General features: G+C 33.3%; 1 protein-coding gene across 1 annotated transcript; it reads left to right on the forward strand.

Annotated features, from left to right (window-relative positions):
* Window positions 1-27304, forward strand: LOC127724563 (furin-like protease kpc-1). The gene is made up of 14 exons (XM_052231551.1): window positions 1-220; window positions 1453-1584; window positions 4248-4340; window positions 4597-4722; window positions 5956-6023; window positions 8483-8571; window positions 10421-10602; window positions 13535-13738; window positions 15536-15636; window positions 17050-17168; window positions 19468-19585; window positions 20987-21300; window positions 24379-24456; window positions 27160-27304. Exons 2-13 carry the CDS (start codon window positions 1567-1569, stop codon window positions 24438-24440), a joined length of 1494 nt encoding a protein of 497 aa, XP_052087511.1. The 5' UTR covers window positions 1-220; window positions 1453-1566; the 3' UTR covers window positions 24441-24456; window positions 27160-27304.

Consider the following 27304-nt stretch of genomic DNA (forward strand, 5'->3'; position numbering starts at 1 on the left):
ATCATCACTGCTTCTTGTCCTGATAATTCTTGTCAACGGATTACAAAGCAATCAATTTGAGCTCAATAACAAAGACGATGTAACTAAGCCAGAAAGTAGCTTGAACGTCGAACAGAACTCTGAATCAACAGACATTGTCATCAAACTTCTACCAGATGGCACTGAAGAAGATATCCAGGATATTCTATCTAGATATCCTAAGTTCAAACTGTCAAAACAGGTAAAGGCAAATGATAATGTGTTATTTAGAAGCTTAGAATGGATTTATATAAAAAAGTAGATAATTTTCACGGGTTGAATCCCTTTAACTCGTCTACCGCATTAAAATGTTGGTCGGATTTGCTGGTATAATGATTGTGGTATGAATAGAAAATCAAATGCATTTTTTTCTTTCTTAGAAGTGGTGAGTGTTATACGACCAATGGCCATCGTTCTGTATAAGACATGCGCGATAACATCGGGTTAGTGTTATACGACCAATGGCCATCGTTCTGTATAAGACATGCGCGATAACATCGGGTTAGTGTAATACAACCAATCGCCATCGTTCTGTATAAGACATGCGCGATAACATCGGGTTTGTGTAATATAACCAATGGCCATCGTTCTGTATAAGACATGTGCGATGACATTGGGTTTGTATAATACAACCATTACAATAAACAGTTGACATATACTACAATAAACAGTGTATGAAAATATAAAGTGTTATTAACGAGCTTAGGAAACAGAGAGAAAGGCGAAACTTGCCGAGCTTTTCTCCTGTTTCGTAGCAAGTACAAATACATTGTATACTTTCCTACACTGTACGAATATTGTTTTTATTCTGCAATTTAACATTGAGCTTAAAACTTATGTTTTTCCATCCAAATCGTAGCCTTCCCCCTTTTAAAAAAATCGTTAGAGAGAGCTCTTTAAATGATATATCGGTGACCGCTGTGGATAGTAAACTTGGAATTGATAGTAAATAGCAAATACAAGTTCTTTCTAGTATATTTATGTTCATGCAATACGAAAAAACGGGAAAAATAATTCAAATCAATAGAAAACAAAAAAAGTAACAGATTTTGGAAAAAAAGGGGGAGGGCTAAAAAATAATTGTCCTGTGCCCTATGTACCTATGATCTGCCACCCTGTATTTTTATAGTGGAAAGGTCGATTGCAGAATAGATACCATGACATCAATCCATCCGTCTGTTTGTCTGTCCTTACGTCTATCAGTTAAATCGTTATTATTTGAACTTATTTTCTCTAATTTTTATATTTTTTGCCCTTTATTCTCTATTCTGTAAACCCCCATCCACACCCTCATACATACATACGAAATTATAGGCATACAGTGACCTATAGTTGTTACTTTCTGTGTCATTTGGTCTCTTGTGGAGAGTGGTCTCATTAGCAATCATACCACATCTTCTTATTTTTATATGATATACATGTTGAATATTACAGTTTAAATTGTTCGGTGATACGTACTATAAGTTGTCATTGGACGAGTCCAAGATTCCAAGTCAGTTAGTAGATGGAACAGTAGGACTGAATGAGGATGACAATGATATACTGCGCATGAAAAATGAAAAGAAGGTACTTACACATATCATACTTAGTTTTTTATTGCTACTATTAATCTTATGAACATTAGTCGGTCTCTATTTTAGAACCGGGACTGCGTAAAATGGAAATTTAATAAATAGAGTATCTCTGCCTTAATGTATTTACGTCTTATTTTTTTTTTTTTTTTTGTTACGACCCGGCCCTTCTAAACTTTTATTACTAGTGTTCGTTAAAATGATGCTAATAAACAAGTCTGCATGTAACCACGACAGAGTCGAACTTAACTTACAAAATTTGACATAGTACGTAGAATGTAAACAATCGCAGTCGCATGAACTGAAAAAAAAAATAGACATGGTTTATAGACAATTGCATGAACTGATAGAACGAGACATGGTGCATGGGCAATCAGAGTCGTATACAATAATAGACATGTTTATGCGTAAACAATCGGAGTTTCATAATCTGACAGAATGAGACATAGTGCTAGAAAATCGACGTCTCATAAACGGACAATACGTGACATTATACGTAGTTTCATGGACTGACAGGCAGGAGCATGGTGTATAAACAATCGCAGTCACATGAACTGACAAAATGAGACATGGCGCATAGACAATTTTAGTCTCAACGAATGAAAAAAAAATGACAGTGGATAGATAATCGAACACATATGGTGTATCCCCTATTCAGTTGCTCTGTTAAAGTCCTATTTATCTAATCGTAAACAACAAATAAAAGTCAACAATGTTCTGAGTGGTTGGGCTGACATCCATAAAGGCGTACCACAGGGTTCTATACTAGGGCCATTGTTGTTTAACGTATTTATAAATGATATTTTTCTTTTTGTTAAAAATGGTAGTTTATATAACTATGCAGATGAAAATACTTTGTCTTTCTATACTCCAGATTTTGATTTATTAATTTCAACTTTGGAATCTGAGTCAAAAATACTTATTGAGTGGTTCCGGGTGAATAAAATGCAAGCAAATCCCGACAAGTTTCAAGTTTTGGCTGTTGGCAAAAAGACCTTTGAAAAAAACCCATCTATACATATTCAAAATTCGAATCTTACATGTGAAAAAACAGTAAAATTATTAGGCATTGAAATTGACTATCAGTTGAATTTTGATGTTCATATCAGCTCAATCTGTAGGAGGGCCTCACAGCAACTAAATGTTTTAAAACGTTTGGGCTCAGTTTTGGATAGACTTAGTAAACTTACTATTTTTCATACTTTTATTCTTAGTAATTTTAATTTTTGCCCTTTGGCATGGCATTTTTGTACTGAGAAAAATTCCAAAAAACTAGAAAAGGTGCAGGAAAGAGCACTCCGTTTTGTATACGAGGATTTTAACAGCTCCTACGAGGACCTCTTACTTAAAGCTACGGTGCCCTCCTTGCAGATCAGACGGATAAGAACAATGGCTCTAGAAACTTTCAAGATTATAAACAATATAGCTCCTGTGTGCTTACAAAATTTGGTGAGTGTCAAAAAATCTAAGTATTCTTTCAGGTATGTAAATATTCTGGATGTTCCACAGGTAAAGTCAACCCGTTACGGTAAAAAATCTTTCAAATTTGCTGCCGCAACTTAATGGAACAGCCTTCCAAACCATTGGACTGAAAATAGTTTTTCACATTTTAAAAGTCTTGTTCAGTCCTGGAACGGTTTGGAATGTCGCTGTTCTGCTTGCAGATAACTCTTGGGCTGTTTATTATTTATGTTGCTTTGGACTAGTGTTGATGTATTTCTTAACGAATTTTTATATATTTAAATTTTAATTTCTGACACATATTCCCAAAAATTGGATAATCAATTCATGTTGAAAATATTCTGTTCTTTGAAATTTCTAGATCTCAAAGCATGTACTATAGTTCCAAACTTTTCATTTGATTTTTAAAAGTAATCTGTTTATTTAAATAGTGACCATATTTTTAATCTAAATCTTAAACTTTAATGTAGGTAAAAAATGTTTTACTTCATTCTAAATTTGTTGTTATTGCATGCTATGTATGTAAGATTCAACTCTGTATTACAGGTTGTTTTATATGTTTAATTAGACTGTTTTTATGTTATGTATATGTTTTTATATTCGGTCAAAAGCTCCTGAGAGCTTATGTTTGTATTTTAACTTATACCGAATCAAATAATTTTTTCTTATCTTAACTGATCTTATAACACTATCGAACTGAGAGAAAGGGACATGGGGCTTAGTCAAACGGAGTCTAACGAACTGACAGAAAGGGACATGGGGCTTAGTCAAACGGAGTCTAAGGAACTGACAGAATGAAATAAGTTACTTAGTCTCATAGTGTTTAGATACTTGGAGTCGCATGACCTGACATAATTGGACATGGTTCGCGGACTAAAAATATTCGAAAAGTTACGTATTTTTTAAATTGTAGCCAATTTTATTTAGAGATGACTCAAAACCGACATTTTTTTTGCTTTTTAGTTAAGAAAATGAAAAAAAAGGACTCTGTAACCTAAACAAAAATAGAAGTTGAATAAACTATATTAATGGGCATCCCAGCAATTTGAAAAGAGACACATCTAAAGTTCATGACCAACAGGTCTTTAACAGATCTATAACAGGTCGATATATTACAAAAGGTCGATATAATACAACAGAAAGGTAGTCCGTTCGTGTTATAAAGATGATTTTTTAAAATTCATATTTGTATTTTAGGTCGAGTTTCTGGAGATAGACAGGAAGGAAATCAATATGCCTTATGCTGACACAGCAAATCCAGACCCTGAGTTGACTGATATGTGGCATTTAGTACGTAATTAATGTTAAAAGGGTTGTGATATTTCTTATGTAGTCATTTCGTACCTGAAAGACATGTTTACAATATACTGATGTGTGTTTTGTATAGTGTTATTCCAAATGGAGTCTAGAATCTGTTAATGATTATAATGAAAAAACAAAAAAAATGATAATAATATCTCCTAACGACCTCATAACACAAAATAAGAAACACTTTTTTATTCAGATTGATGACTGTACTTCAAAGTAGGTTTTGTTTATTTTATAGAACGGTGTTATGAAATACTCACATAACATTGAAGAAGCTTGGGCCTTAGGTTACACAGGAAAAGGTATCACAGTTGGTGTAATAGATACGTTAATGCAAACAAACCATACAGATCTGACTAATATGGTGAGTTAGTTCGTTACCAAGCAACAGTTATATTTGTCTTAAGATACATACCGATCTGACTAATATGGTGAGTTAATTCGTTACCAAGCAACAGTTATATTTGTCTTAAGATACATACTGACCTGACTAATATGGTGAGTATGTTCGTTACCAAGTAACAGTTATATTTGTCTTAAGATACATACCGATCTGACTAATATGGTGAGTTAATTCGTTACCAAGCAACAATTATATTTGTCTTAAGATACATACCGATCTGACTAATATGGTGAGTTAATTCGTTACCAAGCAACAATTATATTTGTCATAAGATACATACCGATCTGACTAATATGGTGAGTTAGTTCGTAACCAAGTAACAGTTAGAGTTGTATTAATATACATACCGATCTGACTAACATGGTGAGTTAATTCTTTACCAAGCAACAGTCAGATTTGTCTTAAGATACTTATCTTTTTTGGCATATCAATTTCACATTTTGCTCATGCAAACTGCGTTACTCTTTTTAAGATAAATATCTTTTCTGGTCATAATTGAAAATTTATGGAAATTATATTAATAAAAAAATGAAAACTTTTGGGAATAGGCAGTCAGCTTAGAAATGAGAAATGAGAAATGACAAAGTATCAAAAGACACAACTTAACTAGAAGTGAGAATATTTTGGTATACAAAATAGCAGTGCCCTTTTCACGGGACAATATTTAACCATTATTTTAAAGCTTTTTTTAAGTATAATTATTGTTATTGTATGATTGATTGATTGTTGGTTGCTTAACGTTCATATTGATATTGTTATCACTATACTGATTGTGCCCGTCATGAGTCCTCTAATGGGACCTTCTCTTGTCTTGTCTTGTACTATCTTATTTTATTGTATCTTATCTTATCTTATCGTATTTTCTCTTGTCTTATCTTATCGTATCTTATCGTATCATGTCTTGTCTTGTCTTATTTTATCTTATATTATCGTATTTTATCTTATCTTATCTTATCCTATCTTGTCTTATCTTCTCGTATCGTATCTTATCGTATCTTACCGTACCATATCTTATCGTATCTTATCTTATCTTGTCTTGTCTTATCTTATCGTATCTTATCGTATCATGTCATATCTTGTCTTATCTTATCGTATCTTATCGTATCTTATCGTATCTTACCTTACCATATCTTATCTTATCGTATCTTCTCGTATTTGTGTCTTATCTTTTTTAACAATAAAATTATTTTGTAGGATGAATCAAGTTCATATGATTATTACAACGATGACAACGACCCTAACCCACCAGATTCATCCTTATAGTAAGATGATAAATACATATTAGTCACGTCAAAGAAAGAAACCATCTCAACAAATAAAAAGCTTAGTTTTAAACATTACTTAAGGTTAGGGTTAGGTTAAAGGGATTTACTGCGTAGAGGTTATAAAGGACAACAAATAATTAATTTATAGAAAGGCACAAGAATAAAATAAGAAATAAACGAAGACTGCCATCTGGACCCTCCTTTAGGGGGGAAGTAAAAAACAGAGTGACGATACTAATGTGATTTTAAGAAAGAAGAATTAAGAGTCACACAAGATAGACAAATCCATGGGTAATACGACAAGGACAGACAACTCCATGGGTAATACGACAAGGACAGACAACTCTATGGGTAATACGACCAGGACAGACAACTCCATGGGTAATACTACAAGCACAGACAACTCCATGGTAAATGCGTCAAGGACAAACAACTCCATGGGTAATACGACCAGGACAGACAACTCCATGGGTAATGCGACCAGGACAGACAACTCCATGGCTAATACGAACAGGACAGACAACTTCATGGGTAAAACGACAAGGACGAGAAATAAAAAAAGTCGACAAAATATTTTTTTAAAATGACATGATTTAGTCTGTCAGTTTCAATCATTGACGAACAACTTACTTAGTTGAGAAATCTTGAGATGTAATTATGATTGTTTGGTGTTTGCCTTAAACTCTTTGGAAAATATTTTTTTTTTGGAAAGTGGGTCAACCGGAAAATGAAAGGAATTTAAAATTGAGAATGGAAATGGGGAATGTGTCAAAGAGACAACAACCCGACCATAGAGCAGACAACAGCCGAAGGCCACCAATGGGTCTTCAATGCAGCGAGAAACTCCCGCACCCGGAAGCGTCCTTCAACTGGCCCCTAAACAAATATGTATACTAGTTCAGTGATAATGGACGTCATACTAAACTCCAAATTATACACAAGAAACTAAAATTAAAAATGATACAAGACTAACAAAGGCCAGAGGCTCCTGACTTGGGACAGGCGCAAACATGCGGCGGGGTTAAACATGTTTTTTGAGATCTAATCTTTTCGTATCGTTAGACTGCCTTTTAAAAAAGATGTTACATTTAAGGAATAGTCTTCCAATATGCCACATTAGGCCCTTACAAGTCAATAATTGCAAGAGAGCGTAACACCCTCCTCTATACGGGAAATTTGAATTGAAGTGATGTTGCGCACAGTTTAACGAGCACCCCTCTTTAGTAGGAGTTTATCTATTCCTATCAGAGAAGTCCACTATACCCTTTTCAATTCATTATGTTGAGATATAGATTAATTATTATTCATGTTAAAATGCCAGATTTTGATTGGTTATTCCGAGGGAGATGATTTACTCTCTCCCAAGGCTAATACTCTTTTACCCTTGATTAATTGTGCGCTTTATTAAATACGGATGGTTGTTATGTACAATAGTTTACTTCTTTGAATTAGAAATTTAATAGACAGTTATAACAGAACATTCAGTATAATAAATTCAATCATACAAAGCTGAGAGTGTGATAGTGCAGATTGTTAACATTCAAAAAAACATTGTAAATCTTGGCTTCGCCTCCTTATGACAAGTTTTCACGGGGTAACGATCTGCTCCTTCACCCTCACCCTCTCAGCTATATGTTATGTAAGAGTTATGAATAAAAGACCAAAGGGAAAAAAGGGGAAAATGACATAGAAAGATCTACAGATTAGCGTCAAGAAAAAAATAATATAAAATTAAGGACACGTGGTATGATTGCCAATGAGACGACTATCCATCAAAGTTCAAATGAAGTGGGTGTAAGCAATTATAGGCAACCATACGGCCTTCAACAATAAAAAAACGGTATAGTGGCTATAAAAGGCCCCGATATGAAAAAAAATGAAGCAATTCAATTGAGAAAACTAACGGTTTAATTTATAACAAAACAATTCACGAAAAACAAATATGACAGCCATGAACCAACGACAACCATTGAACTCCGGGCTCTTGAATTGGGACAGACACATAAAGAATGTGGCTTTATTAACCTTATTAAAGCCGAATTTGAAATAAAATGCTCATGTAGGATAAGCTAGGAGTTTCATGCGTACAAACAGGGCATGTTGAGTTGCTTATGAAGAAGTAAAAATTCTTGTTGCAATAAAAAGTAAATAAACAAATACACTTTAATGATAATTTTTAATTAGATTAGATAAGGTGAAAGATTCAAATTTGACAATCAAAGTTCAACTGACAACCCCATAATAAAAAAGAAAAAAAGAAAGTCTACAAGTCACTACATAGAAAACTAAAGATTGAACAGGATCTCTGGTGCTCCGGAACTGTGATGCTGCTCCTCATTTAATACAAGTTTTGTTGTTCATGTTATTAACAGGTTATTAATACATATGCGATGCTTCATAAAATTCTAAGTCTCGTTTGGTGACGCATGCATAAAAAATATTTTGTATTCTTTCAGTCACGGAACATCGGTTGCGGGTATCATAGGTGCAACAAAGGGGAATAACTATTGTTCTGTTGGTGTTGCATATAATGCAACACTAATAGGTAAGCAAACCTGAGATTTATTTTGACTATCATCTATCTAAATTACATTTCGTAATAGTTACTTAGTAACATTGAAAAACTTTCGCTCTGAAAGTCATGTAACATTTGTCATTGAACGTTGAACGCCTATCCATCATTGTGGCGTAATTTTAAATCTATTAGATTTTAGTAGTTCGTTTTGTTGTAAATGACAAAGAAAACTTATTTTGTGGTAGAACGTCACATGTTGATCGGCCATGCATTCGATACACAGCATATACAAGAGTTATCGTTCTTGACATTACATAGTATTTTGATACTCAAGTTTTTTGCAAGTATGATATGAATATTGTTTTCTTGGACAATTCTATGTACGGTAAAAGATGGTATACACAAAAATTGCAACGGAGTTTATTAAACCAACGGTGTCAATCAGATGTGTATTCTTCAATATTCTAAATAGCTACTACAAAATATTCAATCAAAATCTTTACAATTTTGCAGTTATATCAAAAACTTTTGATTTGTCTACGCTTACCACTACTAATCACCATGCACAAATGGAGACGCCTACCATGTTGACGCACTCGATCACACTTCTTTAAAGTTCATGCATATCCCTCTGTTAATGTTTGTTGCCTGTATTTGTTATTTTTCAATCGAATCATGAGATTTGAACATCGGCTAACTACTGTTGCCTTTATTAGTTCTCTATAAATCTAATGAACTTGTATATCATGTACCATATAAGCTTATTATAGAAAAAAACAATCGTGCAGATCATTGAATTTTTTGTTAAAGTTTACCCACATAACGTCTAACAATCAAGATTCTACCCCAATACGATATTTGACCACTTTTGACAAGTTATATTTCAAAATATTAAAAACTTTCGGCAAGCCTTGTATTTTAAATATAAAAAATAACTATCCCGAGTGAAGAAATATCGTATCACTCTGAACAGTTGTAAAATCTATATTTCTATAACTTATATACATTAAAACCGGTTCTGAACAGATTGAGTTTGATTAGATTTATCTCGTATATTTTCCCTCATATCCATTCGGAACATTGTACTCCATTTTCCATTTAAAATCAAGATAGTAAACATCTTTAATGACAATCAGGAAAACGTATCTGAGTATACATATTAGTATACATATTAGTACATCTTTTCTTTTAAATTTGTGGGGTTTTTACGCTCCTGGCGAAGAGCAACCAAAAAAGCACTTAGGATTCACACATTTATTTGTGTTATTTTTTCAACTTATTTATTTTAATACAGACAAATTTACTCATTCTTCTTATTTGCAAACCTTATCATGCTGATCGGTTTATCTATTTTCATTTTTTCGCTATCTTCTCTTTTTTCTGTCGCAAAAACGCAAAAAAGAGTTAACATCGTCCTATATGGACCACAACTCTTAAAAGGACTGAAGTGACAATTTCGGCTATGCAGGCATATTGGTAGATCTTATTTTTCTAGTCATTTTTGTTATATCAGTTTCTTTCTGTTTACTAAAGCTTTTGTCCAAAATATAAAAAGGGTAAACATTGTCCATTTCATGCACGCTTCAGTTGTTTTTGTCGTACATTTCCATAAAACACGTCACCAGTTGGAGTTTCCTTGTCTCTTCGAAACTGTACTGGCTCTTCATAAAACCATCCATTTGTTATGTGTTTTTTCAGCTTTGCACACCTCACTTAAAATGTAATCCAAAACCTTAACCAAGCAACATATCCTTATCATATAGGTTTTCACTTATCACGACTAATATTACATTATAACTAGGGAATATGGGCTATGGAGACGTCTAATTTTTATTGATTTTATTAATTTTCAAATTTACATTTTTCATATATTTTTCAGCTATTGGATTACTAGGCTTGAGTAGCGGCAATATGTTAACAGATTCGCAACAAGCCATGGCATTATCTCATATGTACGATACAATTGACATTTACTGTAACAGCTATGGTCCAACTGGTTCGTATAGTTACTCATCATTAGGATCATTCCGTCAAGCAGCATATGAAAACAATGCAAACTATGTAAGTTAATTCCTATTTATTTACACGCGTTTGAAATAACACTGAACATCACGATAAAAAAAAGAGAGTTTAGAAGAAACCTTAAAAATAACGCTTATTCTGTAAATTTCTTATGAAAACGATTTTAGTATTTAGATTTTCCGTAATTAAATGATTTCTTAATTCTGTACATAGTTAATTTCTGTAATCAGTATTGTATCGCCTAATTATTTTATTTTCTACAGTTATTCTCTATATTTTTGCACCCCATGTTTCTCTATTCTTTATACTTTTTGCCCTTTTTCTCTATTCATTATTTTTGGGCCATTATTCTATATTCTGGAAATTCCTTCCAGTTCAGTTTTCAAATAAAGGAATTGATGCAATCAACATCAGCAACGTTCTTCATCACAAGGAGGTCACATCTAAAATTCCACTTTATTTTCAAAATCAGTCTGTCCCTATTGCATTCTACAGTTACACCAAAACCATTGCACCTAAAGTATTTAACTATAAGCAATCATTACAGGACCTTGATTTAGATGAATACCTAAAAAAAACCTCTGACATGTGACTCTTCCCACCCGCCTTAAATTAACAGCCCCTCTGGCCATGTTATTATTGGGGATCTAAACATAATTCAACATGAACATCTCCGAAAGGTGATATCTCATGGTCCTAAGTTCAGAGAATCCTAAAACATCAATTGAAACCATAACTTCAAAATACTTATGGTATCTATTGAGGACTACGCCATAGCATGGGCTAAACGAGAAGAAGTTGAATTAGACACTTCGTCAGAATGGGTCACACCGATCAGGTCTCTGATAAAACGACGAATTCATAAGTTGAAAAACTGTGTCAATGATCGACCAAAGTCCGTTTTCAGAGACAAAGAAGCTGTGAAATGTCTATCATCTCTTCTCGATAAATATGTTGTTGTTCCTGCGACCAAGGCTTCAAATAATATTGTCTTTGTATGTAAATCGTACTACTACGAGTGTCTTGTAAAAGAATTAGGAATAAATGAGCACTCAGGTAATCCCACATACAAAAACATATCATTTGACAAGGATGAGATTTTGGCGAATCATGAGTCCTTCATGGCTTCAATGAACATTACATTGAACAGCAAATCTGAGGACTTACCTTGTTTGTATTAGATACCTAAACTTCACAAAATTCCGTACAAACATCGGTACATTGCCGGCTCATCTGCATGTTCTACATAGGAATTGTCCATTAGATTGACAAAATTTCTGTCCGCAGTGAAAGAGGGTCTTCAGAAATACTGTGAAACTGTTTACTCCGGTAGTAGTATTAACAATATGTGGATTCTAAAAGACTTTTTATAGTGATTGAGATTATAACGCAATGTTGACTGCTGTGCCCTATTTTTGACATTTTTACCTATCATGTCTGTTTGTTTTGTTCACACATTGTTGTCAATATAATGGAATTTTATGCGACTGTCATACAAGTGAGAGGTTTAGCTAGCTTTAAAATCAGGTTTAATCCACCATTTTCTACATTATGAAATGCCTGAACCAAGTCAGGAATTTGACAGTTGTTTTCCATTCGTTTGATGTGATTGAGCTTTTGATTTTGCCAATTGTTAAGGGACTTTCCGTTTTGATATTTTCCTTGGAGTTCGCTATTTTTGTTGTTTTACTTTTTTCTGTAAACCCCATCCAGACCCTCATTTATACGTGTGCTAAATTATTGGTAGCAAAGGTTATTAGAAAAAGAGAGAGAAGATATCATAAGGGCAACGAAAAATCACAAGTCAAATAAAAAAGACAACACCATGACAACAAAAAAAAAGAAAAACATAAGGTTTGGCTAGCCACAAAACCAGGTTCAACCCACCATTTCTTTCTTTAAATGTCCTGTACCAAGTTAGGAAAATGGCCATTGTTATATTATAGTTCGTTTCTGTGTGTGTTACATTTTAATGTTGTGTTACTGTTGTGTCGTAGTTCTCCTCTTATATTTAATGTGTTTCCCTCAGTTTTAGTTTGTAACCCGGATTTGTTTTTTTCTCAATCGATTTACTACTGTTGCCTTTATTTATACGACGATACATATAACATAAAATCAATACAAACAAAACACAACACAACACATACAATTAAAGAGTGAGCAAAACCCGGGGATGAACTCGGGTGCACCGGAAGGGTCAGCAGTTCCCACTGAACTAGTGATACATGAAGAAGTCAGAGAAGACTGACAAGGACCAGTGAAGAACCAAAGCAGACAGTTAATATAAAAAAAAACAATAAGGAAAAATTAGTAATTTGATCCGAGTGTTGAAGATCGTTCAACAATATCGGCCATGGTCAAACATATGATAACTGCATTGAGACCGACTTGAGAATGATTTAATATGAAGTAAGGTGCATTGATTCTTCCTTGAAATCATTTTTTTTCTCGGTTTGAAATCATAGATGTTGGTTACTGCGGTACATATTTTGTAGAAATAGAAATAAATATATGCAGCATTGTCTAAGAATCGCTTCTTAGATTGGTCTATTTCTATAAATACAAATATGTATACAAGTGCTTTTCTTCATGAATTTGATTACATTGTTATTGTTCTGAATTGTGAAACTCGGACTACCACAAAACCTCTTTTGTCTTAGCTGCATCCTAATTCGTAACATTACTGAAAAATATTGAATGATGAATTGAATAAATAACATTTTACTTATAATACTGAAATTTTAAAACGATGAAGGTCGCAAAATAGGTCAGATTTAAGTGAAAGAACTTTATTTTTGGTTTCATGAGTCCATGAACGTTTGTGTAAGGTTTTTGATTTTTATATATTTTCTTAAATGAACAGGAAAAACTTGACTGTATACATTTACAGTTAAACATGTACTCTCTGATTATATATTTAGATGAATAAAACGGAGCTTTCGTTGATAAACACAGTTTTTTTTTATTCCAGGGAAGACAAGGAAAAGGTAACATATACGTTTTTGCAGCCGGAAATGGTGGCTCAATTGCAACACCTAATACAAAGTCCCATCATACAACTATGTATACTATCGGGATACAAAGCGTTGGTTACGACTATGTTGTTCGGTATGGAGAAATAGGATCTTCGATAATGGCCAGTGCTTATGGAGGAAGCGTTTTTGACAGATCATTGGTACATATAAATAATGCAAAACTAGTTTACTTCTATATTTCAAAAGAAATAATATAAACTTGTAAAAAAACATCTTGACAATGCTACGGTAGTCGATGGAGTATTTCTCCACAGTCAGAATAAGCCACCAAGTTCTATTTACTTACATTATGTTTGTTCTGATAAATTCCATAGATTAGTTACAGAACCTATTTAATGCTCCGTAACCCTCGTCGGTAGTTTTATTAGAATTTAAATGCGGGGGAGGGGGGTCATTCATTTCTGTATTCTTTAATGTTTTCTCTATTCTTTATACTCTGTCCATTATTCTCTATTCTTTATATTTTAACATCCCATTATTCTCTATTTTTTTTTTACCCATTTTGCTTCTTTTTTTTTTTTTTAACCGATTTTTCTGTATTATTGGTCCATTATTCTGTATTCTGTAAATCCCACCAGACCCTGTTTTAAGGCATATCTAACTATTATGTTATTTGGATAACTAGATGTTAAAAGCAGATCGTTTGGTGGTTGTATTTATTCATGTTAGAGACTTTCTGTCAAAGGCCTGTAGTAATTGTGTGTTATGAGTTATTACACCCTATACTTTTATTTCTTGCAATTATCAAAATAGAATAACATTTTTCATTCAATGGACCTAGACTTTTTATTTCTAAGATATTTTTACCATTTGATACCAACCCGGTCTTTGATGTGTTCATGATAATGTGATCTGTAAGTTGTTTTTGTGGACTGTTGTTTGTCTTTTTTTCGCTGTGGCTTAGTCAAATGTTTACGACTATAAGTTTGTTTTTTTTTCCATTTGGTATCTTTCGCCTATCTTTGGTATCTTTCGCCTCCCTTTGGAACCTTTCACGTTATGACCTATTTGAACAAAATGAAAATCTAAAAATAAAATGATCATAATCATATTAGGAAAACTTTGCATAAGGGAATTGGAACTTTGGTTTCTAAATAGCTCTTAATTTATCAACGGGGAATTTTAGAAGTATTGTTATAAATCATGTCATTACCTACAAAAGAGAGGCGAAAGATACCAAATGGACATTCAAACTCACCAAATTGACAATGCCATAAAAAAAAAACGAAAAACGACCGAAAGGCAAACAACAGTATACAAAACACAACATAGAAAACTAAAGACTGAGCAACATAAACCCCATCAAAAACCGGGGTGATCACAAATGTATCGCTCCACTAATTTAATCTGATCTGGTAAGGTGTCAAACGCTGCAGAACTGAAATGTTTAATGCAAATGAGAGGTAACTGTAAATTGATAATCTTTTTTCAAAGCTCATAAATCATCTCTTATACTCAAACTAAAAACATGATGGAATGTATGTAAACCAGAACGAGACTGGTGCGGTGACAGGTTAACGGCTTTTGCATTGCATTTATTAACCGCCATCAGAATTCAAACTCAGTCAGATATGTCACGAGAATGAATAGCTTAACATTGGTACATTGCCACATGTGGAGCAGGATCTGCTAACCCTTCCGGAGCACCTGAGATCACCCCCAGTTTTTGGTGGAGTTCGTGTTGCTTAGTCTTTAGTTTTCTATGTTGTGTCATCTGTACTATTATTTGTCTGTTTGTCTTTTTATTTTTGGCCATGGCGTTGTCAGTTTGTTTTCGATCTATGAGTTTGACTGTCCCTCTGGTATCTTTCGTCTCTCTTTTACAGATCAGATGATCATACAAAAATTTAAGCCACGCCGAACCATGTAAAAATTACAGTAAAACCTTTATTTCAACGATAAAATTACAGTAAAACCTTTATTTTCTGCCTTTACAGACGTCAACTACTACTAATTCTGGGTGTATTGAGGGTTTACGAGGCACTTCTTTTGCAGCTCCAATTGCAGTAGGAATCATCGCACTGGCATTAGAGGCAAAGTAAGTTTCAGAAAAGTCTGAAAAATACCGAAGGAATTTTAAAGACGATTTAACAATGTGACGATGACATGAATCACGTAACATGGATTGTGCTCCGTTATTGTTGCATCTACAATTTCAATACTGAGATCCGCACATCTGCCTAAAATATGAATCCCGAATCAATAAATTCTTAGCAGTTGTACACATATCTCATTTTGTTGTTAGAGTAAGGACATTTGGTTTAATTCTATTTATTTCTTCTTCTAGAAAAGGGAGATAAAAACCTAGTCCATACTCAATTGTCTCTCCGCCGAGTTTGCGTTTCTTAAAGGACGGGTCGGACGAAGTCCAAAACCTATTTTAAGAATGGTGATGTTTCTGGAAAAGGGGGTACCTAATTTGCGTAATCAACTTGTCCTACAGTTTTCTTCCCAAAACCAAATTTTAGATTGTGCACGTACTATAAAAATATTGTTTTAGAATGTTTTTTAATTTTTCAATGCTTTGGGAACAAAGTGAATTATCAGCAACATTTACAAAATAGATATTCATTTTGTGTTATCAATTCCTCCAACATTTTAAACCCATATCCATGACACTTCATTGAAAGATTGCACACGTTTGAGTTTTACACCTGGTTTATGGATTTGTTGAGGAACTTTTCCTCCACTTTTCCAAACTTAGAAATTAATTTAAATCTTTTTCAGTAAAATTTACAACAGATGATTAGATTTTTGTGAAATCAATTTCGACCAAAGTTTTCTAACCGGTTGCTTGCAACTTATCATACAGATTGCACATATGTCGAAGTTGTGCAACCATTTATGGAATTGTTTCAGGTTTTTTTTTACTTTTTCTAGACTTAAGTAATTTTAAAAATTGTAACAATTTTTTTCAAGCCCAGGTCTTTGAAACCTCATTTTCAAAAGAATTCTCGTGAGTCCTGTATGATTATACAAATGCATATAAAAAAAGTTTAGGGTTTCGCATAGACTCCAAACGAAGCTAGACTGGATGTTGCAACAGGGTAAAGGTTTCCTACTATATATAAAAAAGAAGAAGACATGATATGATTGCAAGTATGACAGCTATTCACTAGACACCAAATGACATTGATGTAATCAACCATAAGGCATCATATGGACTTGAAAAATGAGGAAATCCCATATCGTATGACAAGCTATTACAAGCCCCGAAATGATTCAACGAATTAAACCAAACGTCTTTATTTAGGTACAAAACATTAAACTAGAAACAAATATGATATACAACAACACGATAGCACTGACTTGAATTACCTTAGACGTATTTAGCAAATCTTTTTTATACATCAACGCCAGTTGTGACAATTTCTACAATAGTTACCTAACATATTGGTCGGAACAAAGGTATAACAAGTAAACATGCTTTGTAAAATCTTCCACTTTCTAGCAATGACCTTACCTGGAGAGATGTTCAGCATTTAATCGTTAGAACTTCCAAACCATACGGGTTCAAGGATCGCGTTGATATTGAGAATAAATGGCAACGTACTGGAACAGGCTTTAGAGGTTGGTAGTTTTTATGGCATATTTTGTTCTCTTTTTATGGTATTATTATTTCATCCATAACACTATTACAGTTTAATTCAGTCAAATATAATGGTATAATCAGTCAAGGTATAATCAGTCAAATGTAATCGTATACTCAGTCAAATGTAATTGTATAACTAGACAAATGTAATGGTATAATCAGTTAAATGCAATGGTAACATCAGTCAAATTTAATGATATAATCATTCAAATGTAATGGTATAATCAGTCAAGGTATAATCAGTCAAATGTAATGGTATACTCAGTCAAATGTAATGGTATAACTAGACAAATGTAATGGTATAATCAGTTAAATGCAATGGTAAAATCAGTCAAATGTAATGGTATAATCAGTCAAATGTAATGGTATAATCAGTCAAGGTATAATCAGTAACATGTAATGGTATAATCAGTCAAATGTAATGGTATAATCAGTCATATGTCGGAGTATAACTATTCTATCGTAAAATTGTTATTGTTGATTACTGGTAAACTCACTGTTTCGTCAAAGATTAATCTCAATATCGTATTATTACCATTTTATCCCATAGCATGAGCATTATATATGTAGTGGTATATGTAACTAATGTACTAATATAAAGGTTATTTTGATGGACTCAGATCTGTCTTTTACTCTCAAACTGAATTAGGTCTGAAATACTTAGTTTGAGGTTTGAGAGTGGAAGAGTGTTTGATAGTTTTAAATAATTTGAACGGGTAAACTAATAGCCAGATTTATGCACAAAACTATAAGCAAAAAGCGAATATGATATACAGCAATAAACGAAAACCATTGAATTACGGATTCCTGACTTGGGACAGGCACATGTGGCGGGCGAGGATAATAATGTTTTTGCTGGTGCGAAAACATTCACCTAACCTGATACAGTAATGTAACAGTACAACATTAGAATAAACGATAAAAATCAGTTAATTAAAGGGTTGACACATCAGATCGACGAGAAGCACAATAAACAACAAACAAATACACTAAAGACAAAAAGTCAGATCTGAGACTATTCGCAGTTATTGAAAAAAAATGGTTTGCCAGACTAGCGTTCATCCTACACAAGACACAACAGTGACACTCCAATCGAAATGGTTCAAAGGTCGAATTAAGTACGAAGTTGTGGAGCTGTTAGAGTTTTCTTTGAGACCGACAAATAGTCGACTGCTCGTCTCGGATGTGTTCCATCGTTCTTTGGTATTACTGAAGATAAATAAATTCCGATTATCAAGTTTCCTGCATATTGATACTTGTCAACTGTAAATCAAAATGTGAAGTCTTTTGTCGAGTGAGAACGGCGTACTGGTTCAAACCGGTCTCGTTTTTCTGTCGTGAACATACATCAGGTCACGCTATTTTTTTTGTTTGACCCTTTATAGATGGGTTTGCTCAGGTGGAAGTCCTTACGGTAACCTGTAGTTGCTAACCTTTACGTGTGGTCTCTGGTGGATAGTGGTCTTATTTATAATCATACTCCATATTCTTATTTTTATTTATATACTGTGTCGATCAGCTGATATTTTACAAATCAATATGATGATAAGTGGATAATCGAGATATCGGCTTGAATTTACTGTGGGTTCATTAATTTTTGTGGGTACCAATTTTCGTGGATTAAGTAAAAAATTTGTGTTTGTGGATATTTAATTTTGTTGTTTTGCCGAAGTCTGCATACAAGCTTATAGCAAATTTGTCATTTATTGAACATTTAATTTCGTGGTTCACCTGTACCCACAAAATCCACAAAAATTGGTATCCAACGAATAATAATGAATCCACAGTATGTGTTTTTCATAAAAGAAACATTTTTTTTATTTGTTTAACCAGATAAACTGACTAAGTTCTGATCAAAGTTATAAATTACTTGAGCTGTATTTGGTAAACCCTTGCGAAATTTTGGGTGCTCAATTGCTCTTCAACTTCGTACTTTATTTGACCTTATTCTATTTATTTTTCAATTCAAGGGTCACTGATGAGTCTTTTGTAGACGAAACACACGTCTTGTGTACACAATTTGAATCCTGGTATCTATGATGAGTTTATTTATTACATGTAAGGCCTGGTTAGCTTATTTGACGTCATGTCAAAATATAACTAGAGCTGAGCAGAGTTTAACCAGGTTTAACCCACCATTTTCTTAGGAAAATTCCTTAACCAAGTCAGGAATATGGCAGTTGTTTTTCACTTGTTCCTGTTTTTTATGTTGCAATGGTTACGTCAATATGAAATCAATTTCATATGGTAATTATTATACTTAATCTTTTGAATTAGTTCATCACAAAATGGGATTCGGTTTGATGAATGCTGAGGCTATGGTTAAGATGGCAATAAAGTGGAAAACTGTTCCGGAACAACTGACTTGGCAATCAAAAGTTAGCACCCCAAACATGTAAGTAAAAGTTTAAAGAGTTAATACTTAGCGACATGTGATAACTATAATGTTCTCACTTCTATTTTTCTAATTGTTTGTAAATTGAATATAAAGATGTTAGTTCGATTCCCGCTATTTTTGACTCAGATTTAGGAACTTATGTAGGAATCCAATTTGTGGACTTACAGACCAACTCGAAGTGAACTTTTATTATTAAATAGAAAAAATAGACAACACCTGAAATAAAAAAAAACAACCCTTTTTTTAGATATAGAACACACTTTTTTTTTTAAAGTTATGTCCTATGTTCTATTGGAGATCGACAATGGATGTTGGAATTCTGTAATAATTTATTTGCTGAAAATTACTCACACATTAAGTACATATCATGCAAACATTTTCAGCATATAGTTCTAAGATAATTTTAATAACAATTTGGAAGGCTACAAATATCTGAAAAAAAGTGAAGATACAAATAAAGGCAACAGTAGTATACCGGTGTTCAAAAGTCATAAATCGATTGAGAGAAAACAAATCCGGGTTACAAACTAAAACCTAGGGAAACAACGTAACAACAGGAACACTGAAGTGACAAAACTATAACACTATGTTTCTCTGTAAAAGTATAATGCCACGGGAAGTGTGGAGATATAAAAGTGTAGTTCTGAAGAAAAAAATCGTAGAACACAAAAATCGTGTGTTATAGTTGTATTCAGGTAGATCATTGGAACTGATATTTAGTAACTTTATTTTTTATCAAAAGTGGACATAGAATAATATAAGAGTCACGTGATGATATAGGGGACATAACTCTCCAAAATCACTGGTATGTTAATTCGTGCTTTTTTTTACAAATGTAGTCCTAATTTACACGTAAAATAAATTTTGGAATTGAGGTATGCACCAATGCCTTAAGGATGTTCGCCCCTTGTTTTTGAATTTTTTTCAGATATTCGGATCCTCTGGTTTTATCCATGTATCGCCATTAAAAAATTTTGCCCACTAACCCCATCTTTTCTCTCCATAATATGATTACATATTGTTTAAAATATCATCTTTGATAATCTTATAAAATCCTTGTTATTTTTTTTATCGTTTTTGAAAGAAAACAGGCGATAATGTTAAATGTATGAAAAATCTAGAGAGAATTATTTCCCGCCAAATTTTCAATGGCTTATATCTCGAAAACAAGCACACTGACCCTTCATTTTTTTCTGCTTTTTTAGTTTCTTTATTTATATACTATCAACTTATAACAGTCTTTTAGAAAGCTTGTTATTTTGAAACAGAGTAGCGAACATCCTTAAAGGCAATTATGAAACTAAATATTACAGGCATTGATTAAGTTATCAATTCAGCTATTGAAAATTCTAGTGACCCATGAACATTTATTTTCGAAATATTTAACTCTATTTGTAGGACATTAGAAGAAAGATCAAAAGCCAAAAACAAAATTGACGTTTCCCGTGACGATTGTCCAATCCGACATTTAGAACATGTAATGGTTACAGTGAGTTTTAATTACTCATGCTGTAGAGGAGCAGTTGAGGTATATCTAGTGTCTCCCAGTGGCACCAAAGTAGTTCTGCTTCCTCGACGATACAACGACGCGTACTACACATACACTAGATCAGGCACCTTTACTTGGACTTACAAAGTTGTTCATTTATGGGGAGAAAATCCTTTAGGAAAATGGAAAGTTTTACTAAACTTAGACACCATGATAGCTACTGGTAAGTATCATTCAATTCTTGAAACAAATATTAGAGGCGACATCAGATTTCAGAATTTCAAATATCATAATAACGTTAAGAAGATGCAAATAAACTCATCATAGATACCAGGATTAAAATTTTGTACGTTAGACTCGCGTTTCGTCTTAAAAAGAAATCATCACGCTTGAATCAAAAACGTTTAAATGGCCAAATAAAGTACGAAGTTGAAAAGCATTGAGGACCCTCAAATGAAGGGCTCTTGTTGATAGTTGTACTATTAGCAAACATGCTACATCATCTTAGTTTAAAAACAAAACTAGGAAATTGCATGAACTTCAAACTGATCGACATCGGGTAACTTGGACAGAGTAAGCGTCTCATGCTATGCATTTATCACCTACCATACGATTCCACAATTTACAATCCGCAAATACATAAAAATTCTAATTTTGCAGATTGAACCACTTTTCATTTAAGGATCTAAGACCGCTAAAAAAAATATTGCTACTGAGTCGAACCACAGTCAAAGCGTCTCGATCAAAGATAAGCCATTTGATTTATAAGACACTACCTTTGACAGTTGACACTGATTCACAAACCAGGTTGATCATCAAAATAATTGTACATTTCAGCTTTTTGTATTTTTATAATCATGGAATTTCAAAGATAACACAGTTATCAATGTTGACGCCCTGAAACGTAGACCTCTTTTCTTGTTATTTTAGTTTTTCGCTTGATTAAAGACAAATCCAAAGCGGTGCTACGCCATGAGTTCAGCTATAAAAAGGGGAATAAATTTCTCTTTTTAAATGTATTTAAGAGTCGTTCATATTACAGCCTATATTATGTATTCTTATTACGCCGGAAACAAAGGTTTAGATAAAAATACCGGAAAAAAGTTTTAAAATAAAAGTTCAAATACTGACATCCAAACTTTAAGTTTTCAGAATAAAAAAGTAATCAATATATTAAAATTTTGTGTCTTTTTTAAGAGTCAATAATTCATCATTTCAAGATCATGTTCAAAAAGGTAAATTATTAAATTAGGGATCATTTCCATCGCAATCGAACATTTTTAAATTTTTGTATTGATTTATTCATCTTGAAATTCTTTTTATCTTAAAAAAAAGTCCATGTGATATCTTGGATGAATTAGGCTCCTTAACCTTTATATATTTGACATGTGTCTTTCTATGAGCAATACCTGCTTTGCCTTAGTCCATAGCACTAAGTTCACTCCTATTTCTAAAATTGACCTTAGATGAGTACGGCTATTTTTTTAGGTCCCTTTTAGTTTATTATATTATTTATTTACTTGTTTCTCAGTACTAAGTGTTCTTGCGTTTATTTGTACTGTATTTCTGTCACGTAATATTGTCATTTTAGCGGTATTTTTAACATTGCCATATAAGCGGGAGGTTTGGCTAGCCATAAAACCAGGTTCAACCCACCATTTTTGTCTTAAAATGTCCTGTAACAAGTCAGGAATATGGCAGTTGTTATCAAATAGTCCGTTTCTATTTATATTGGCGTTAGTTTTTGTTGCTGTTCAGTGTTTCTGTTGTTCCGTTGTTTTCCTCTCATAGTTGATGAGTTTCCCTCGGTTTTGGTTTGTGACCTGGATTTGTTTTCGCTTAATCGATTTATGACTATTGAACAGCGGAATACTACTGTTGCCTTTATTGGTCAAATAGCTCTTCACGTTTTAAGGTCTTATACATCAGTCGCTGTTTGGAATACTTTGAGTCTCCTCTAAGATTCAATGAGTCATCATTTCAAGATCATGTTCAAAATGGTATATTAGTATGTTAGGAATTCTTTCCTTTGCAATCGAAAATTTAAAATTTTCGCCATTGTAGTATGTTTAGTTAGTTGTTTGTCTTTTATTCTATACCCTGTCAGCGACGGTTGTCTTCTTTCTTTCAGCCGCGGTATAGCCTTTGCCCCCGTCTCAACCCTGGTATAGTCTGTTTTGTTTCTTTCAGCCACGGTATAGTCTGTCTTTTTACTTTTAAGAGAGGTATATCTGTCATTTTCCTTTCAGCCCCGGTAGAGTTTGTCTATTTCAAAATAATCCGAAGGGCAATATAAAAATAAGAAGATGAGGTATAATTGCCAATGAGACAATTATCCACCATAGTTCAAATGAAGTGGATGTAAGCAATTATAGGTATCCGTACGGCCTTCAACAATGAGAAAAACCCATACCGTGTAGTCGGCTATAAAAGGCCCCGACATAAATAATATGAAACAATTCGATTGAGAAAAACTAACGGCCAAATTTATAACAAAACAATTTAAGAAAAACAAATATGACCGACATGAACCAACGACAATCACTGAACTACAGGCTCCTGACTTGGGACAGGCACATAAAGAATGTGGCGGGGTTAAAAATGTATGTGAGCGCTCAACCATCCCCCTAACCATGGAGAGTGGTGAAACTGCACAACATAAGAACAAACTATAAAAATCAATTGAAAAGGCTTAATTCAACAGATTGATATAAAGCAGAACAATCAAACAAAAACACACCGGACGTGGCAGGTTATTTGTCCATCCCTCATCCCTAACAACAAAAAGGACATTAAGTACAGATCTTAGAGTACTCGCAGTTACTGAAAGCCAATAACAATTAATAAAAAAAAACATGTATCTAAGCAAGTCCATTAAAAAGTTAAATCACAAAAATACTGAACTCCGAAGAAAATCCATAACGGAAAGTCCCTAATCAAATGGCAAAATCAAAACAAAAACACATCAACAACTGTCATATTCCTGACTTGGTACAGGCATTTTCGTATGTAGAAAATGGTGGATTGAACCTGGTTTTATAGCGCTGGTTTTAAAACACACACTGTAAACAAGTGGTAAATTCCTGACTTGGTACAGCCATTTTCGAAAAAAAATGGTGTGGGAAACCTGGTTTCACAGCTACCTAATACAAAAATATTTCCATTCGTTGTGGATGAACTTTTATACCAATTATCCTTTAGATTCAGGAACATTAAACAGTTGCTCTATACAGCGATATGTAAAAGTAATGTTTCATTCATTTATCAACTTATAAGAATATTAAACCTCTGTTTATTTCAGCGGAACTTAAGGAGTGGTATCTTACTCTCTATGGAACATCATCAAATCCTATGAAATTATAAAAACCTGTCTATCAAGGTAACTATCTTACTCTGTATGGAATATCATCAAATCCAATTAAAGGATAAAAAACCTGTCAAGCAAAGTAAAACTATCTTACTCTGTATGGAACATCATCGAATCCAATGAAAGGATAAAAACCTGTCTATCAAGGTAAAACTATCGTACTCCCTATGGAACATCATCAAATCCAATGAAAGGATAAAAACCTGTCGATCAAGGTTAAACTATCGTACTCTCTATGAAACATCATCAAATCCAATGAAAGGATAAAAACCTGTCTATCAAGGTAAAACTATCTTTACTCTCTATGGAACATCATCAAATCCTATGAAAGAAAAAAATCCTGTCAAGCAAGGTAAAACTATCTTACTCTGTATGGAACATCATCGAATCCAATGAAAGGATAAAAACCTGTCAAGCAAGGTAATACTATCTTACTCCCTATGGAACATCATCAAATCCAATGAAAGGATAAAAACCTGTCAAGCAAGGTTAAACTATCTTACTCTGTATGGAACATCATCAAATCCAATGAAAGGATAAAACCCTGTCTATCAAGGTAAAACTATCGTCGTTGCATGTATTAGTCTTCTTTGAATGTACCTTATAAGAAAAGTATGGTTATAGTAAAAGTATGCTAAAAGGTATTTTGTTATTTATATATCAAGCCAATCACATTGGTGACGGTTTGAGGGATAATTGACAGTTATAACCATATGAAAAATTCTAATATGACGTGCTTCTTTCGCTTTGTAAACAACACCGTAATAAAATTCTCGATATATCTATACTTAGCGCAGACTCAGAGAGATACATAATATATACCTCCCACGTAAATCCACATGTATCAGAACCTGTTTACAAATTTATGTCGATATTTTGTTTTAAAAACTGAAATTGAAATAAGACTACTCGAAATAACAAATAGAATTAATGCACAAGAGATCGGAGAAATCTACAAATCAAAATCAAATAAAATTCCGCGAAAGTTCATGAATGCTTTTGGCGCATTTTAGTCATTTCAAAACATGACGTCATACAAATGAAAACGCTAAAGCTGAAGGTTTTTCCGTTACGTAAACCATTGAAATTCGTAAACTATTACATTAAAATGATTCTTTGAGGTAGGTGTTGTTTTATCTTCTATTCTAATGCATTATTCGCATATTTACTGATTTCAGCAAGTCAACATGGCGGCTCCTTAGTAACGAAATGTCATCTTTGGATTTGACCGTAGTTTACGAGAAACACATGTAGATTAAAAATGGCAAATGTTCGGTTTGAGAATTAAAAGAATAAATTTCATTTTTTCTAGCGGTTATTTACGAAATAAATCATGCAATCTACAGATTTATTAGAAAGTTTAAGCTTTATCTAACAGGGAGTAATTTGTCCTATTAGAATCGAAATAATTCATGGAAGCCATAGATTTGTTGTAAATTTACACATGGCCTTGGCCGTGTAAATTTGCAACAAATCTATGGCTTTCATGAATTATTTCTTAAATGAATTTGATTCGAATTGTTGGTTATACATATATAGAAAGGGACACTTTATGAATTATGTGGGTTTCACTTAGAATTATTATTTTTGATTATCCCTTGGTATCTTCCGCCTCTTTTTCATCCAAAGTCCCTCGGAGTTCACTGCCTGCCATTCCGTCAGTGCTTTTTCATTTAGGTTTTATATTCACACTTTCCTAATTCAATTAATCTGCCTATACATAATAGAATTGAATGAATATTCAGGTTCCACTACCATCGAGACCCTGAGTTCGTCTCCCGTTTTTATAAGCCGGGAATCGTAGACATGAAGCTTAGTGTATTGTACACTGCTGTTGCCCCCTTTTTTTTTTGGTCGTAGCGTTGTCTTTGAGTTTCTCTTCTATCTCTGGCTGGGTACACCAAAATCTTTAGAATCATTGGTAGTAAATACTTCTCCTACAAAAGGCGACTTTTATGAGTAGATGAATTTATAACTAGTCGGCCCGGCGTTCGATTGTTTTTATGTACAATCAAGTGTGTCTTGCAAGATATTAAGTTCTTTTGTTTTAACAAAACACTTCAACAGAGAACTACCTTAAAAACAAATCGTTTGAAATGCCATATTTAAATAAAAGGCGAAAGTTATACCAAGGGGATGGTCAAAACTCAAAAGTCACAGAAAAACTCAAAACACCATGGCAAAAAGAAAACAAAACGACGAATACATAAAGACACTACATAGAAAACTAAAGATTGGGTAACACGAACACCACAAAAACCAGGGGTGGACTCATTAGTTCCAGAAAAAGGGTAAGAATTTCCTGCTCCACATGTGGCACCTGTCGTGTTGATCATGTAAGTAATAATCAAGTAATGAGTCTCATTCAGTGACGCAATCGAAGAAAAGAGGACGGGATAAATAAATAGCATTCTTTTTTTGACGTAATCATAGCCGTTTTCAAAATGATTTTAAGCGATAAAAGACAAAAATAAATACAATTTCACACCAGCGTTTCTACCTTTATCATAGAATAAGAATAAAAGCGATTTGAAAGCAAAGACTGCGTGCTTCCTGGAATTGAATACCTTTAGGGATTAAGCATCGCTAATCATTTATTCGAGAATCTTGATTGTCTAAACTCAGTACTATGATTTCCAGTACATGATCCTAAAACGAGTTTCAGTTAAAATTGGATTATGTATATACATATATTTCTTCTTTATTTCATTTCAGGTATATCTGTCAACTTTGTTATAGTGGAACAATGGTCAAAATAGACATTACTATCATTTGTATATCAAAAATTAATTTGTCATATTTTTTTCTTGATTAAAAAAATGTTGTATGTATTTCGTATGACATGTATGCAAATTGACAA

This window comes from Mytilus californianus, unplaced genomic scaffold (assembly GCF_021869535.1).
Source record: "Mytilus californianus isolate M0D057914Y unplaced genomic scaffold, xbMytCali1.0.p SCAF_14, whole genome shotgun sequence".
NCBI classification, from domain to species: Eukaryota; Metazoa; Mollusca; class Bivalvia; order Mytilida; family Mytilidae; genus Mytilus; species Mytilus californianus.

Coding starts and splice junctions, on each gene's coding strand:
- LOC127724563 (XM_052231551.1), top strand. Junction 6,024..8,482: donor CCACCAGATTCATCCTTATA/GTAAGATGATAA, acceptor GTATTCTTTCAG/TCACGGAACATCGGTTGCGG. Junction 10,603..13,534: donor ATGAAAACAATGCAAACTAT/GTAAGTTAATTC, acceptor TTTTTATTCCAG/GGAAGACAAGGAAAAGGTAA.